At 40.4% G+C, this 17595-nt stretch overlaps 2 protein-coding genes across 2 annotated transcripts in view; one reads left to right on the top strand and one right to left on the bottom strand.

Moving 5' to 3' along the window:
- The window catches only part of LOC141221965 (choline/ethanolaminephosphotransferase 1), a 63460-nt gene that overhangs the window by 25470 nt on the left and 20395 nt on the right, over window positions 1-17595 (bottom strand). The window contains exons 3-4 of the mRNA XM_073666608.1: window positions 17060-17207; window positions 4954-5095 (exon numbers count right to left, since the gene is read on the bottom strand). Of these exons, the coding sequence (XP_073522709.1) occupies window positions 4954-5095; window positions 17060-17207 (290 nt within the window). The remainder of the gene's footprint in view (window positions 1-4953; window positions 5096-17059; window positions 17208-17595) is intronic.
- LOC141252899 (uncharacterized) lies at window positions 7796-10216 on the top strand. Its single transcript, XM_073670662.1, has 2 exons — window positions 7796-8299; window positions 8510-10216. The coding sequence occupies exons 1-2, from the start codon at window positions 8098-8100 to the stop codon at window positions 10141-10143; spliced, it is 1836 nt and encodes a 611-aa protein (XP_073526763.1). The 5' UTR covers window positions 7796-8097; the 3' UTR covers window positions 10144-10216.

The following is a 17595-nucleotide window of genomic DNA, read 5'->3' as shown; positions in this document are numbered from 1 at the left end:
ATTACAACTGCTTTGCATAATTTTCTATTAATTCCTGTGGAATAAAATGTGCATATATATATATATATATATATATATATATATATATATATATAGCCATGGCCACTAACAAATGTAATTGTGAAATGTCACAGGCCTCCGCAATTAGTCAATTTCTTCCTATGTACCTTGTATGCTCTATATTTGCACCTTATGTAGACAAAAATCTGCAGGGAATAATAGGTTTTGGAATTGTACAGACTTTACAGCAGCAAAATGGTACATTACTATATATGTGTATTACTTCTTTAGTGGTTAATAGAATAATGAATTATTATTCTCAACTTGTGATTAACTGTATAATATGTCTGTGCGTTTCCTTCATTCCGGTAGTAAGAATTTTTGTCATATCTCTTGAAAAAAATGGTTATTCCTATGCTTACTGATTTTAGCACAATTAAAAAATTGACTGCAAGTACAATTGTAATGCTATTGATTCCGTATTAAAAAAATCAAAGAAATATGGATGAAAAAAAATAGTAAACAACATTTATATTTTTGACTGGATACGCCTGTTTTAAAAAAATCAAAAAAAATCAAAATAGAAATGCTCATTTTAAAAATTCCGTTTGTAACGTTGCATCCATTTTTACTAAAAAGGTGCCAATGAATACCACTAGTTTTCTGCACGGGCCAATAAAGTGGAAACATTAATGTATAACATGATGGATGACCAGTAGTGTTGAGCGAGTATGTTCTGTTAACCCTTTCACTGAGTATGCTCGGCCGAGCTCCGAGTATTTACAGCTGCTCGGTGATATGGATAAATCGCTCCAGTGTGCATGATTTGCGGCTGTTTGACAGCTTTATTACATGTGAGGAATGTGTAAGAAATTGACAGCTTTATTACATGTGAGGAATGTCTAACAGTTGCAAATCATGCACACGGGAGCGATTCAACCATATCACCGAGCAGCTGTAAATACTCAGAGCTCGGCCCGAGCATACTCGGAACAGAACATACTCACTCCACACTAATGACCAGCCTTACCCCAGAGCTGGTTGTTGTGATGCCATTTTCCTAGTGATTTTAGTAAACCGTAAGCAAATGGTTGCCAGCTGTAAGAAAAATTGCATTTGACATTGTTTTACCTCTTTACGTGTTAGTTTTCAACATTTGCTTAGCATATTTTGTCATGGATAGTCGAATTTTGCCATAAAAAAAAAAAAAAAAAAATTATGTACTGTATGTTTTTAGGTTAAAACATGGCAAAGACAAAGCCACATTTATCACCAGATGTCAGAAAGCTTATTAAGAGAGTAAAGTCTGGCAAAAGCCAAAAAGAGGTAGCTGAGGAATTCAACTGTTCTCAGAGAAGTGTCAAATGTATTAAAGAAAGAAAATGAAGGTTATGGAACAGCTGACAAACCTAGAAGTGGACGACCACGGAAAAAGTCCTCCACAGTTGATCACATTATTAAGAAAAGGTCAATATCTGATGTCCAAAAAAGTGCTGTACAGGTTTTGCAAGAAATGAACGAAGAATATGGGGTCAAAGTGAGTTGTCAAACTGTGGTGCAAAGGCGAAGAGCAGTAGGGTTGAATACACAAGCTCCAGTCAAGAAGCCTTTCATCTCTGTAAAGAACCGGAAGATGCGAGTTGAGTTTGCCAAAGAACACAGCCATATTGGTTGCCCAATTGGAAAACATAATGGATGCAAGGTACCAGAACACCTACAGTGAAACATGGTGGTGGCAATGTCATGGTTTGGGGCTGCTTTTCTGCATCTGCCATTGACCCTCTGCAAAGAATTGATGGAAGTATGAATGCTACCATGTACAAGGATATACTGGAGAATGTAATGCTGCCACATGGTAAAACAAAAGTAAGCAAGGGATGGAAATTCCAGCAAGACATGATCCTAAGCACACATCCAATTTAGTAAAAAATTGGTTAGCACAGAAAATGTTCGCTTGTTGCAAAGGCTAAGCAAATCACCTGATTTACAGCCTATAGAGCACCTTTGGGATGAGTTATGGTGACTGTTTGAGGCCCGTACCCATAGCAAAGACTGTTTGCAGATTTGCAAATGGAATGGAGCAAGATTCTTCATGATGTATTGAGCACCCTTGTAGCTTTAATTCTCAGTCTGTGTGGTGCAGGCATTGGAAACAATGAATTACTATCTTGTTGTGATCTATACATACATACATACAAACATACAAAATGGGAACATTATAAATGCTTTTTTTAAAGCCTTTAACTGAATAACTTTATACAGGGCTTGTTAGGCAGGGAATTTATGCATAGAAAAGGTGAATGCTGGGTTGGAGGGCATAGAGGACCTGACAGGTTTCCTTTAATAAAGTAAAACAAACCAGATAAAGGGTGCTCCTTTTGAGATAAAAAGGCAAATGGATCCATTAAGTGCGGATAAAACAAGAAGTATTTGAAAAATACTTATTAAACACTATGCGTTATAGCTGCATCCAGCTTTCCTCAGATCATCTTCCTCATGCACCTGAGAAAGGCTGAATGTAGCAGTAAAGTGTAGTATTTAATAAAAATAATTTTTCACATAATACTTGTTTTATCTGCACTTATCGCATCTATTTGTCTTTTGATCTTGATGGGAGCGCCCTTTATCTGGTTTGTTTCACTAAATGGCATTGCGTAGCAAACTATCAAGATGGCAGCTCCCTTTGCAATTGCGGACCAATGATGTCCCAGATGTGCTCGTTGGGAGACTTTGTGGCACGTTTAGGAAACACTGGCTGCTCACAGTACCAATATGCGGCCTGATGTTTTTGTTGAAAAAGGTCTTCAGGGATACTCACCTTCCCTCATAAAGGCCTCTTTATGGTGTTGTCCACAGTGTCTACACCAATCTACATTTATCACTGCATAAAAGACAAAAACAGGACTCATTGCTGAAGAGGATAGACCTCTATTCCAGCCTCCATTTCAGTCTCTCTTCACTATGATAGTCTTTGAGAGCGGATGTATTAGGTCAAAGGGAATACCTGTGGTTGGACACCTAGCTCATAGCCCAAAGTTACGCAAACACCTTCTGATGGTTTGTGTAGACACGGTTTGACGTCTTTGGCTCGTAGTTTTTTTGACGTCCCATACCAAGCCTTTCATTAAATCTGACTAGACCATGTGGGTAAGAGCACAAAGAGGCCTCCACAAGGGCAGGTCACACTAGTCCTACTCCTGGAATTATGGTGTGGGGTGACTAAGTATGGTAGCTGGACCCCTCTAGTCTTCATTTCAGGTACACTCACAGCTTAGCGATACATTGATTTAGTAGTGGAACCAGTGGTATGGCCATTTCTGTCTCCGGGGCCATTTTGCAACACTGGCTGCATATTACTAGTGCTACTGTGAGCAGCCTGCGTGTGGCCAAAATGTGCTACCATGGTCTGCAGCATCTCTTTACTAGTCTCACATCAAGGACATTTGGGATGTCCTTGGTAAGCAATTGCACAGATCTGCCAGCGCAGATCCTGATGTGTGCCCAAATGCATTCAGCATGGCAGAACATTCCTCAGATGACCATTAACTTCAGTGATAGCATGCCAAGGCAGGCAAGTGTTTATTTCTGTGTGTGGTGCTCATACTTCATACTCAAATTTAGATGAACATGTCTATTGATCCTGTGATTTACATAACTCTACAATTTGTTTTTTCTTGGTGTTGCAATTTCAAATGTTGAGAAGGATATATTATACAAGGGCATATCGATATACAGTTAGCCTAGCCTAGAAAAGAAAAAGTTTGATTTGGAAGTTTGTTTTAACGTTTTGTCACATTAATGATTTTTTGAGTTTTGGAAAGATAAATCAGATGGTGCAAAATCAGGAGAATATGGCACGTTATCAATAATTTCAAAGCAAATTTCAATGAGTTTTTGCAGGACAATATGAGACCTGTGGGTGGCGTATTTCTCTGTAAAAACAATACATTGTTGGAAAGATTTTTGGTGGAGTTACAACCTTCACCTACCATGGTTAACTTTTCTTAATTCCAATATCAAAATGAATTTTTTTTTTTGTGCTATAGCTAAGTATGTGCCAAAGTTAACATACCCATTATGGCTGGGTTATAACAATTGTTGTAACTTCAACAACAAGAAAAACAGGAAAGTAATGAGCGATTTTAGAGCAATGTTCCAAGAACTTTTTTTTTTTCTTTTTTTACTTTATTGGGCTAGCAAATGTGAATACTTGAAAAAAAACAAAGAAAAACAGCAATAACTAAGGTCTACTCTTCCACCGCTGCTTTAGTCCTGGCTCTCCACTGCTGCCAGGCTGTGGCCACTATGTCACACCTTCAGCAAATGTGACCACTGCAGTCAATCATTGGGCTCAGTATTATATACAACATTCACTCTGTACATAATACTATTACTCCTGAGATGTTTCTTAAGTTTGAGGTAATTAACTCTGCCAAATGTGGGAGGAAGTCTGAAAAACCAGTGCACATTTGAGAGACATCTATAAGCCTAAATATAGTGTGGGGCAAATATGTCCCCCTTCACCCTCTAATATGCTCCTATTCTTTAAAGGGGTTGTCTCAAAACATATAAAACTACAGGATAGGTGATAAATGGATGACCTGTAGGGGTCCGACCTATTGGATCCCCACCTATCACAAGAACTGATGTGTTTAAGTCTCCTGTATGTATGAAGTGTTACTAAGTATGTGTGACCACTACTCCACTGACTTCCTATAGCAGTTCTAGCTATTACAGCAGATGTCACATATGCTCTAATATGCTTCATTCACACAGATGACTTTGGAATTACGTTCACACATTTATGATCTATCTTGTGGTTAGATGATTACTTAGGTGTGTAACCTCTACGATACTGTAATCATGAATATTTCCAAACAATTAGTCCATGAATAAGCTGTAATAAATTACAATACAAGCCTACATTATTGTACATGATATTAAGTAACTTACATGCCAAACCGCAGCATTCCAGAAACATATGTTTGCCAATGAGCACAGTAGAACATGAACATGCCTGCAAAGCAGCAGAAGAACATCCAGTCTGGGTGTGTACCAAGCTGTACTGCAATACATGTTCCCAAAACCACGAATACTGTTAAAAAGAATAAACACATGTATTAACACATGCAAACATACAGCTATTCATAGTGTTATAGGACCAGTCAAAATCTGGAATTTAATGTGGTAACAAAATGGTACACAAAATGAGCTACTGATTTTGTTTTATTTTTCCAGAGTAACAGTGATTTGAAGTCAACGTGCAGGAGAATGTCTGCGTTTGCCTCTAGCTCGTCCCTCTGCCCCCCCTCCCCATTAATAAAACTTTATGACCATCAACTATCATCTCATCCCTTAATGTAAATCAGTCTTCACTGAATACAGATTTCATTTGTGGATTGAGGGTGAATGATCAGTCGAGGAGAAAGAACCAGATAAGATATACTAAAACGCTCTTATCTTCATGTGTACTATTACTAAAAAAATATAAAAAGGACAGTTACTCAGAGAAACAAAGAATAAATCTCCATACATGAAACAATAGTAAACCATAAAAGTAGTAGTGATACAGAAAGTAACCAATCACCTCTCAACATCTAAAGATATAGATAATTTATATGTGCCACAAGAGGTGAAGACCAACACACACACAAAGCGACCCTTAGAGTGCATTTAATCTGACTAATAATCAGGAGAAAGCTTATTTACCAATAATCAGGCACTGTAAACAGGCTGCCATTCACCTGACGAACAAAACACTAGTCAGGTGAAATGTCTTTAAAAGTCATCGTTCTCGAAACACATCATTCTAACTTTAATTTAGACAGGGTATCTGCTGCAGAAAACAATAGTATTCTATGCGCACACAACGATCATATTATCTACCATTCTGCGACTATGTAAGTGACGTTGAGTGGCCTAAAACAGGCAGCTGGATAGCCTAAACTGGCTATTGCAGGTTGTATAAATGGAGGTGGTCAACCAGTGTAAATACAGCAATAGATTCAATGCAATGCCAAATGAGCTGAGTGCAAAATGTACCTTCCTCCCTATGCAATAGATTCAATGCAATGTCAAATGTGCTGAGTGCAAAACGTACCTTACTCCCTATCGTAGATGAAAAAGAAATTAAGTAATATATGCAAGTATAAGCAGGGGTGTAAAGATCGAGAATGGGCCCGTGAATGGGGGGGTGGGGGGGCTCGACAGATGCACTTCTAGTTGAAAACTAATCGCGGAGCAGAGAGCCACTCCACATGTAAGCAGCTGCAAAGCAAAGCGGCATCACTTTCCAGGTAGGATCTGTGACACGATGCCGCTGCGTTCTGTAGCTGCAGGCAAGTGTGGGGCAGAGAGTCAGCCAGAAGTAAAAGGAAGAGGACAGAGCCGCTCAGTGTGGAAGTGGGGAGAGATTTGGTTGTTTAATTTGAAACAAAAAAAAAAAAAGTCCGAGGAGCACTATAGGGGCACGATTTCTACACGGGGGGCAACAGAGGGTGGGCAAGCAGTATTAAAAGTTAAGGGTCCAAAAAGGGAGAAACTTGTCATCTGAGTCATGGTGCCCAAACCACGGGCATCATGAAGTAGCGTGTGGCGGCACAATTACACTCAATTATATTTTTCTCTGAAATGCTGCAGCGTTTCAGAGAAGATATCATTTAAAATACTGCAGGGCACCATAGACAGAGGAGACTAAGTGATAAGGGAAAGACTTAGAGAGGCGCTGAGAGAAGCTAGACAGGCTAGTCTCATGACCGGCTATCGTCCCCAGCCAAACCTTTAAAGTATAGTTTCTCTGAGAAAAACAGAATTTGTCTTCAATAGTGTAATCAGGCTCTGATTCATGCTGCCCATAGTTTGAGGATAGGTTCCCTTTAATGTATGGGGGCCACATAGGCATCTTGTTCATATATGGGGGCCACATAAAGGAATACTACGACTATGAGGAACGTTACACTTGTATGAGGTCACAGTACTTGGTCAATACTACCGTATGGGAGCCACTGTGGGGGCAATAATACTACATTTGGCACAAAGCAGGGCTGTGGAATCGGAGTCTGAGTCGATTTTGGTGGAGTCGGAGTGGGTATAAAGTGGACAGACTCCTAAAATATATACTAAATTGGGTACAGTAGTTCAATGCAGTATGTGCTGTAAATATCTTCAGAATTATTTGGGAAAGTTATGAAATGTCCTATATCTGTTATACTGTATATCTGTATAAATGTCTGTTCTATTCCTGATCTAAGGATCTGAGCTTTTAGTTGAGATGAATCTGTGCTGCACTTTATGTACATGCTCAGTAGTGAGATGAATCTGTGCTGCACTTTATGTACATGCTCAGTAGTGAGATGAATCTGTGCTGCACTTTATGTACATGCTCAGTAGTGAGATGAATCTGTGCTGCACTTTATGTACATGCTCAGTAGTGAGGCCGGGCTGTGGAGCCTGCAGGGTGGATAAAAATCAATGTTTTTTTTAAAAAAAATCAAAAAAAAATAAAATCGGATTTTTTTGATTTAAATCGGATTTTTTTCAATAAACTGCTTTTTGAGGAAAATATTTTACCATCCAAAGGTTCTTCCATCATGAGATAAAGCTGAGTTGTTTAACTCAGTAGAATAAAGGCTGTATATGTGTAACATTCACAATGCCATGCTCTTCCAGAGGTTTCTGTAGGATTAGTGGGCAGTTTCTCTCCTATATTATCACAGACGCTCGCTTTACTTACGCAGTTCTCAAAACTGAATTGGACTCCGCAGAGGTCCCAGCCTCTTCTTCACAGCAAAAATGTTACAACATGAACAGAGTTGAGAAAAAGACCTTAATCCTATTGTTCTACAAACCTATGAATACAGAATCAACCCCTTCAGTGCCAAGTCCAAGAAGTTAGACAATATGTTTCTGATTGTTTGGAGTGGAATAGATCTGCACAACACAAGAAGAATGTGAATCTAAGTGTGAGGAGGAGGAAGGGCAAGCAGACAAGAAAATGAAAGTGAAACTTTGAGCACAATACTGCAGCATAGCCACAGACAGACAAGTCTGGATCTGTTTGTGTGTACGATCTGAGGTTTATTACATTATTTCCTTATAATGGCAGCAGGCCGTAAAAGAGACCCAGTTTGGGAATATTTTAATGAAGCTCCTTCGCCTATCGGTAAGGCAGGCATGCGTGCAAAATGCAAACGATGCAACAAAGAGATGCAAGGCCTGGTGGCGCGAATGAGGCAACATCATGAGAAGTGCGGTGATGAAGATGACCAAAGAAACACTTCTGAACAGGCCGGATCTGTTGGTAAACATTTTATTGAATCCTATTTCTAAAGACTGAACTGTCTTGTGTGAGAAAAATTATATTTCTTATTATTACTGCATGTTACTGTCATTTGGTACAGTTATGAAGAAAAACAAATATTCCTTTTGGGGCAGGGGCAGTGATGAGTTGTGTACAATAAGCAGAAATTGTATAAACAATAAAATAACAGCATTGACTTTTTTTGTTTAGGGGAATTCATGGATTCTGGAAACTATCCACCTCCAAGATCACCATCATCCTGTTCTACAGTTTCAGAGTTATCCATCCAGGATAGTGCTTCATTAGCAGCAGTATCATCATCAGACACCCACAGCCACATATCACCATCACCCAAAAGGAAGAAAAAACCTTTACCTCCTGGAACCACCATAGATAGGTTTGTGATAAGAACTAGCAGATTAGAAAAAGAGTTGATTGATGAAAAAATTGCCCAGTTTATTTACGCAACGAACTCTTCTTTCCGTCTGACTGAGAACCCACATTTCACTAATATGGTTCAGTCACTGAGACCAGGATACAGTCCACCCAGCAGAGCTGATGTTGCAGGGAAACTGCTGGATCAAGTGTATGACAGAGAAATGGAGCAATGTGCAACAGCTCTGGAGGGTAAAATTGTTAACCTAAGTATTTATGGGTGGAGTAATGTCCACAATGATCCTATTGTATGTGCTTGTATAACAACAGAAGAAGGTAAAGTCTTCCTTGCACAAACAACTGATACGTCAGGAAATGCACACACAGCAGAATACTTACAAGAAGTGGCAGTAAAAGCTATAACAACATGTGAACAAAAATTCAAATGTCTAGTACGCAGTTTGGTCACTGACAATGCTGCAAACGTATCCAAGATGAGAAGAAATTTAGAAGAGCAGGGAGGGAATACAAAGCGGCTAATAACATATGGTTGCAGTGCTCATTTGCTGCAACTCTTAGCCAAAGACTTAAGTGTTCCAGAAATAAAGGCTAATGTTGTTGAAATTGCTAAATACTTCCGTAATAATCATTTTGCTGCAGCAGCTCTGAAAAGGATGGGTGGAACCAAGCTAACCCTCCCACAAGATGTTAGATGGAACTCTGTGGTGGACTGTTTTGAGCAGTATATCAAAAACTGGCCTATTCTGATGACACTTTGTGAAGAAAATCGAGATAAAATAGATGGCACTGTCACGGCCAAAATCCTCAACATTGGGCTTAAGAGAAATGTTGAACATATGCTGAGCTTCCTGAAACCCATCTCTCAAGCTTTAAACAAAATACAGAAAAATAGCTGTTTTATTGCGGATGCTGTTGAAATTTGGAAGGAACTGAGTGAACACTTAAAAACAGAACTACACATGGACAGAATTAAATTACAAGCAGTAAACAAACGAATGGGACAAGCACTGACTCCAGCTCATTTTTTGGCAAATATTGTCAATATCCAATATCAGGGTCAAAACCTAAGTGCTGAGGAAGAGGAGTTAGCTATGACATGGGTATCCAGCAATCATCCATCTTTAATGCCAACTATAATAAACTTCAGAGCTAAGGGGGAACCATTCAAGAAATATATGTTTGCTGAAGATATTTTAAGGAAGGTCACACCAGTAAACTGGTGGAAGTCACTTAAGCGCTTGGATTTAGAGACTGTTCAAGTAATGATTTCACTTTTAACAGCAGTAGCTTCTTCTGCAGGCGTTGAAAGAATATTCTCTTCCTTTGGACTCATTCATTCTAAATTGAGAAATCGGTTGGGACCCAATAAAGCAGGAAAGCTTGTTTTTCTTTTCCAGATTATGAATAGGAACAAAGAAGAAGATGATGATGAAGATGACGACGAGTGAGCTACAGAGGACAGCAGGGACAGTAGTATTTAAGTTTTTCATGTGTCGGCTGGGCTGACAGTCTAAGTTTCTTAAAATATATATATTTTGTTTAGCCAAATTAGTTAACAAACATGGATGTTTGTTTAAGCAAATAACTTATGCTGTAATGTTGTTATTGTTTCAGTTGAATAAATCTATTTAAATTGTTATTAAGGTCAGGATTATTTTTCTCCATCCTAAGTACAACAGAACAGTGGTGTCCAAATATGAATGATTAACCCATTAAACTGGGGAGAAAAAAGTAATATAAAAAGTGATTCTAAAAATCTTCATCTACTTGCATGTTAAAGTAAAGTAGCAAGAACTAGTTTAGGTAGAAACTTTGATTTAAATCACTGATTTAAATCAAGCCTTACTGACTAGTGATTTAAATCGTGATTTAAATCAGTTAGATTTAAATCAAATCCACCCTGGGAGCCTGGAGTCAGGGAAATTGAGGAGTCGAAGGTTTGGCTTCCCGACGACAAAGCCCTGGCACAAAGCAGACAACAAGCATTACTACTGTATGAAGAGACACAAAGGGGAACTTTGTTGAGTAATAGTATGGGGATAATATTTATTTAGTAACAATATGGACTTAGAGGTGTTACTTCAAAAAACATGGTGAAAAGTTTGTCAGATTTGTATATTGAACTTGTATTCACTTATGGGAAGCTAACCAGATTATCAACGCAAATGTGTTCATGCATCTGAGCAACATGCCAGTGATAGGGGGCCCATACAATGAGTAAAAGTATCTGGAATACTACCTCTTATTCTCCTCCAGTTGTTTAACCCGTCTAACTTACACATGGCATTCCACTTTCTGTGCATGCTCTTGTATTAACTTAATTTTTTGGCCTGATGTGCAATATACCAATGAAGAACAGATCTTCCTCTACTATGGTTACTAAGAACCAACATACAAAGATTGGGATCTGCTGGAAGATAAATTCTACTTAAAGGCCAACGTCTCCCTCAATAATTACCTACAGTAGGAAACTGCAAAGCATGTGCATAAAGTGCACTTCATTAAGCCAACTCATAGGACAATTGGCATCTGATTGTACTCCTATTCTACATAAAAGTCTTGGGTATGGATTCAAAAAGACTAGCATTTTATATGAGAGTCTTTATGTAGTCTGTGATGGATAAAGATGTATTCTACTAAGAGGCATGTGCCTCAATGAATTTGGCACATCTTTCAGCTGCCATGCCCCAGTATAAGATATATACACTGCTCAAAAAAATAAAGGGAACACTCAAACAACACATCCTAGATCTGAATGAATGAAATATTCTCAATGTACAGAACAAAGTATTCAAAGGTGAATGTGCTGACAACAAAACCACACAAAAATCATCAATGGAAATCAAATTTATTAACCAATGGAGGCCTGGATTTGGAGTCACCCCCAAAATTAAAGTGGAAAAACACATTACAGGCTGATCCAACTTTGATGTAATGTCCTTAAAACAAGTCAAAATGAGGCTCAGTATTGTGTGTGGCCTCCACGTGCCTGTGTGACCTCCCTACAGTGCATGGGCATGCTCCTGATGAGGTTGCGGATGGTCTCCTGTGGGATCTCCTCCCAGACCTGGACTAAAGCATCCACCAACTCCTGGACAGTCTGTGGTGCAAGGTGACGTTGGTGGATGGAGCGAGACATGATGTCCCAGATGTGCTCAAATCGGATTCAGGTCTGGGGAACGGGCGGCCAGTCCATAGCTTCAATGCCTTCATCTTGCAGGAACTGCTGACACACTCCAGCCACATGAGGTCTGGCATTGTCCCGCATTAGGAGGAACCCAGGGCCAACAGCACCAGCATATGATCTCACAAGGGGTCTGAGGATCTCATCTCGGTACCTAATGGCAGTCAGGCTACCTCTGGCGAGCACATGGAGGGCTGTGCGGCCCTCCAAAGAAATGCCACACCACACCATTACTGACCCACTGCCAAACCGGTCATGCTGAAGGATGTTGCAGGCAGCAGATCGCTCTCCACGGCGTCTCCAGACTGTCAAGTCTGTCACATGTGCTCAGTGTGAACCTGCTTTCATCTGTGAAGAGCAAAGGGCGCCAGTGGCAACTTTGCCAATCCTGGTGTTCTGTGGCAAATGCCAAGTGTCCTGCACGGTGTTGGGCTGTGAGCACAACCCCCATCTGTGGACGTCGGGCCCTCATACCACCCTCATGAAGTCTGTTTCTAACCGTTTGTGCAGAAACATGCACATTTCTGGCCTGCAGGGGGTCATTTTGCAGGGCTCTGGCAGTGCGCCTCCTGTTCCTCCTTGCACAAGTAGGAGGTAGCGGTCCTGCTGCTGGTTTGTTGCCCTCCTATGGCCCCCCCTTCCCATCTCCTGGTGTACTGGCCTGTCTCCTGGTAGCATCTCCAGCCTCTGGACACTACACTGACAGACAAAGCACACCTTCTTGCCACAGCTCGCGCTGATGTGCCATCCTGGATGAGCTGCACTACCTGAGCAACTTCTGTGGGTTGTAGAGTCCGTCTCATGTGTGAAAGCACAATCAACATTCAAAAGTGACCAAAACATCAGCCAGAAAGCATTGGTACTGAGATATGGTCTGTGGTTCCCACCTGCAGAACCACTCCTTTATTGAGGGTGTCTTGATAATTGCCAATAATTTCCATGTATTGTCTATTCCATTTGCACAACAGCATGTGAAATTGATTGTCAATCAGTGTTGCTTCCTAAGTGGACAGTTTGATTTCACAGAAGTTTGATTTACTTGGCGTTATATTCTGTTTAAGTGTTCCCTTTATTTTTTTGAGCAGTGTACTTAAGTCATGGACTGGAGTAAAATTCTGTCATAATTTCCATCACTTTTGTGGCATAAATTATGATGATGATAAACGTTGTCTGAGCTCAGTCACACCCCGGAAATGCTTTGCCCAATGTACAAAAAGCTGTCACATGTGGCCAGGACTGGAGTAAAATTGTCAGAAGTACCTACAGTGGGGAGAATAAGTATTTGATAAACTGCCTATTTTGCATGCTTTCCCACCTACAAAGAATGGAGAGGTCTGTGATTATTATCGTAGCTACACTTCAACTGTGAGAATCTAAAAATAGAAAAATCACATTGTATGATTTTTACATAATTAAATTGCATTTTGTTGCATGAAATAAGTATTTCATACAGTAGAAAAACAGAACTTAAAAGGCTTCTGTACAAAATATTACCAATTACAGAGGTCAGATGTTTCCTGCAGTTCTTGACCAAGTTTGCACACACTGCAGCAGGGATTTGACCCTCTCCTCCATACAGATCTTCTCCAGATCGTTCAGGTTTTGGAGCTGTTGCTGGGCAACATTGAGTTTCAGCTCCCTCCAAAGATTTACTATTGGGTTCAGGTCTGGAGACTGGATAGGCCACTGCAGGAGCTTGAAATGCTTCTTAATAAATGCTTCTTACGGAGCCACTCCTTCGTTGCCCTGTCTGTGTGTTTCGGGTCATTGTCATGCTGAAAGAACCAACCATGACCCATGTTCAATGCTCTGACTGAGGGAAGGATGCTTTTGGCCAAAATCTTGCTATGGCCCCATCCATCCTCCCTTCAATACGGTGCAGTTCCCATTGCAGAAAAGCACCCCAAAAATATATTTCCCCACCATGCTTCACGGTTGGGATGTGTTCTTGGGTTTGTACTCATCCTACTTCTTCCTCCAAACACGATGAGTGGAGCTGATACCAAAAAGTTGTATTTTGGTCTCATCTGACCACAAGACCTTTTCCCATGCCTCCTCTGGATCATCCAGATGGTCATTGGTGAACTTCAAATGGGCCTGGACATGTGCTGGTATGAACAGGGGGACCTTGCGTACCCAGCAGGATTTTAATCCATGCGTAGTGTGTTACTAACAGTAATGTTTGAGATTGTGGTCCCAGCTCTCTTCAGGTCATTGACCAAGTCTTTCCATGTAGTTCTGGGCTGATTCCTGACCTTTCTCAGAATCATCCTTACCCCACAAGGATAGATCTTGCATGGAGACCCAGACTGAAGAAGATTGACAGTCATCTTGTGTTTCCATTTTTTAATAATTGTGCCAACAGTTGCTGCCTTCTTAACAAGCCACTTGCCCATTATCCTGTAGCCCATTCCAGCCTTGTGCAGGTCTACAATTTTATCCCGGGTGTCCTTAGACAGCTCTTTGTTCTTGGCCATGGTGGAGAGGTTGGAGCGTGATTGATTGTTTGGACAGGTGTCTTTTATACAGGTAACGAGTTCAAACAGGTGCAATTAATACAGGTAATGAGTACAGAATAGGAGGGGGTTCTTGAAGGAAAGCTAATAGATCTGTGCGAGCCAGAATTCTTGTTGGTTGGTAGGTCCACAGTGCCTCCATCTGCCTCTCATATTTCAGAGATATACTTGGAATCCCAGTGTAACTGTTCAATGCAGAATAAATGTGAGCCAAGACATACTGCGATCTTTGGGAAGCCGAATAAACAAATCAACAGCAGGTGAAGAATTGGTTTCATTTATTTTGTATGCCATTCGTCGTGTGGTGTAAGTGATTAGAGGACTTTATTTTTCAGGTCGCTGAGATTACAGCTATACCAGATTATATATAATATATAGTTTATGTTTGGATGCTGTCACACACTAAGGCCATGTGCACACATTGAAGATTTGGTGCGTTTTTGCCATGCAGATTTCCTAGCAAAACTTGAGACAATCCTAATGCCAGCAAAGTGAATGAGAAACCTGAAGTGTCATTCACATGTTGCTTATTTTTGCCTTGCAGATTTGGTGCAGAAAATAATCAGCAGCATGTCAATTCTCCGCACATTTTTGCCTTCCATGTTTCACCATGGACTTCAGTCAAAAACTTCCCAATATGATCATTTTTGCAGCTGCATTTTTCCTGCCAAGAAATGCAAAAATGGTGAAGAAATTCTACTGAATGTGCACACATACCCTAAAAGCCGCTTTTTTTTTGTTTTTTTTGCAAAAACAAGTTTTTGCATAGCCTTATCTTGAGAGCTATAAATGAGTGTCATGTGAGGGCTTGCTTATTTGCAGGACAATTTGACATTTTTATTGGTCCCATTTTCGGGCACAACATTTTTTTGATCGCTTACTATTCCGATTTTTGGCAGGTATGACAACAATCAGGCTCTCACGATGAAGTCTCGGGGCGCTGATCGGAAGGGAGAGGGAGCCGCCTTCCTCTCCTAGCCTCCAAAATGCTGCGATCGCTATTGATAGCAGCATTTAGGAAGCTAAATGGCCCGGGGAACTGTGGGCACTGCTCCTGAATGGGACAGCAGGGGCTCGGCTATCATGTAAGCCGAGCTACCAGTGTAAATAGAGTGGGCACAGCTCCTGTGCTGCAAGAAGTACCCATATGTCAAAGGACAGGAACCCCTACCTGACCATGATATATAGGTATGTCAAAAAGGTCGTGAAGGAGATAAAAGGTGACTGTCAGCACAGAATGACTGTTCAATAGAAGTACAGGCAATTGGTGTATCATAGCGCAACCAAACATTTAAGTGCACCTTCCTAACTGTTTTCCATCTATCGCTTCCCTTCAGATGGAGATTGAGGGAAAACAAGCAGCTAGGAAGGTGTATTTCAACGTTTGGCCCCTGCTGTGGAGCACAGAGAACCTGTACTAGGCTTAAGCAGTCATTTTGTACTGACAGAGCCCCTATAATATAATTACTATTCCGTCCCATCTTGCAGGAGTAAGAAAGCTGCACCCCATTAGTGGTCACTGTAATGTAATGTAAAATGGGGCATTTAATAATGGGTTTTCCAGCAATGGACAAGCCCTTAAAGGGGAATTCTCAAGTTATTAAATTGCTTTACTTCATTAGATAGCACCAAAACAGAAAAAGCAAGTTAATTGCCTGCTTGTTTATTCGTTCTCTCTCCCCCCAAACTCTAAAATGGTGGGAGTGCACATAATCTGGAAAAATACAGACAATTTTATTATTCATTTTTTGCTATTTTGAAGTATTCCCTGCCATTTACCTGTAATGGAAGCACCGACACATAATAGTACAGGTTTTTTTTTGTTTTTTTTTTATAATGTGCTCCTCACCATTGGAAAGGAGTGGTAGATTACATTTTCATACACAGCAGGTAAAAAACAAACACTTGGCTTTTGTAGGGTGCAAGGGAGCTAGGTCAATATGTACACCGGGAGCTTTCCCAACATACATGCCAAGAAGTGACTGTGCCTTACAGCCCTGACTTGTCAGGCTGCCAGAAAAGACTTCAGTCATGCTTCACAAGAAACAATGGAAATATTCCATCAGTCATACGTCATGAAGGGATTTTGTTTTCCAACTAATATAATGTATTTCTTATAGTTCTTGACTAAGTTACATGAAACAATTAAGTAGTATGGATTATACATTATATTTACACGTTATTAAACTGATAAAAGGTTGCCTGCGGATTTCAACCTGTAAGTCTCTATGGCTGTTAGGAGACCACAGTGGTCAGCCTGACCTAATAGCAGAAAATGGGCCACAGGTGCGGGTGACTACCGTCACTGGAATTCCCTAAAGGTCTTGGTTACAGAGAGAGGCCTTACCTATATTTAGCCATGTCTTGCATTATGACTCGGCAGCAGGGCAGGCTCCGTAGGCATGGGATACACAATCCCTTCCAATACTGCCTTGATCTAGAATAGGTGATGATCTGCCGTACCTGTGAGACCACTAAGCCGTGTAAAGAGTTGCGATGTCCTGCTCTTTACAATATGTATAACCAGGCACAGCTGACTGGTGGTGGCAAACCTCACGAGTTGTGTAGAGAATGCTGTAAATCATGGTCCACATTACAATGTAGAAAGCAAATGTAAAATGATCAGTATTCCCATAAACAATAGCAGAATAGAAGTAAAAATACCTGTAGAAAGAGAGTCACATCCATGATCAAAGAGCTCTCCAAGGGGTGTGCTGCTGTTGGTTCTTCTCGCCTGCTTCCCATCAATGGCATCCAGAGACTGGTAAATAAACAACCCAACAGCACAACATAGGTACGTCCACGTTGGGGCCTTGTGGGGAAGTTAGAGAGTTACAATTAACTTTCAGACATGACCAATTTCATTAGATCCAAGAAAATTCTTAATCTGGTAGGTGTGAAATAAAGTTTCCAAGTTTGGCATTGCTGCTTTAACCCATTAAGGAGCTGGTGATTATTTTTTCCTCTCCTACATCCAATAGCCATAATATTTTTAATTTTTCCGTCAATATATCTTTAGGAGGGCATGTTTTCTTGCAGGTTTGCCTCACCATTTTCTAAGATGCACACTGGCGTGAAAGAACCCATACAGTTTCTCTTTTGAAGTGTATATACTACATACTCAAATGGCTTATCCCTTTTCTTGCTCTAAGGGCCTAGAAATTTGGCACCACTGGGAACAGTTAACTATTTTTTGACAA

The sequence above is a fragment of the Phyllobates terribilis genome, unplaced genomic scaffold (assembly GCF_046119375.1).
Source record: "Phyllobates terribilis strain yellow unplaced genomic scaffold, ASM4611937v1 Scaffold_2__4_contigs__length_985480577, whole genome shotgun sequence".
NCBI lineage: Eukaryota > Metazoa > Chordata > Amphibia > Anura > Dendrobatidae > Phyllobates > Phyllobates terribilis.
Note: the sequence above shows the minus strand (reverse complement) of the source record. Positions and strands in the feature narration are given on the sequence as shown.

Coding starts and splice junctions, on each gene's coding strand:
- LOC141252899 (XM_073670662.1), top strand. CDS start 8,098: ATGGCAGCAGGCCGTAAAAGAGACCCAGTTTGGGAATATTTTAATGAA. Junction 8,300..8,509: donor TGAACAGGCCGGATCTGTTG/GTAAACATTTTA, acceptor TTTTTTGTTTAG/GGGAATTCATGGATTCTGGA.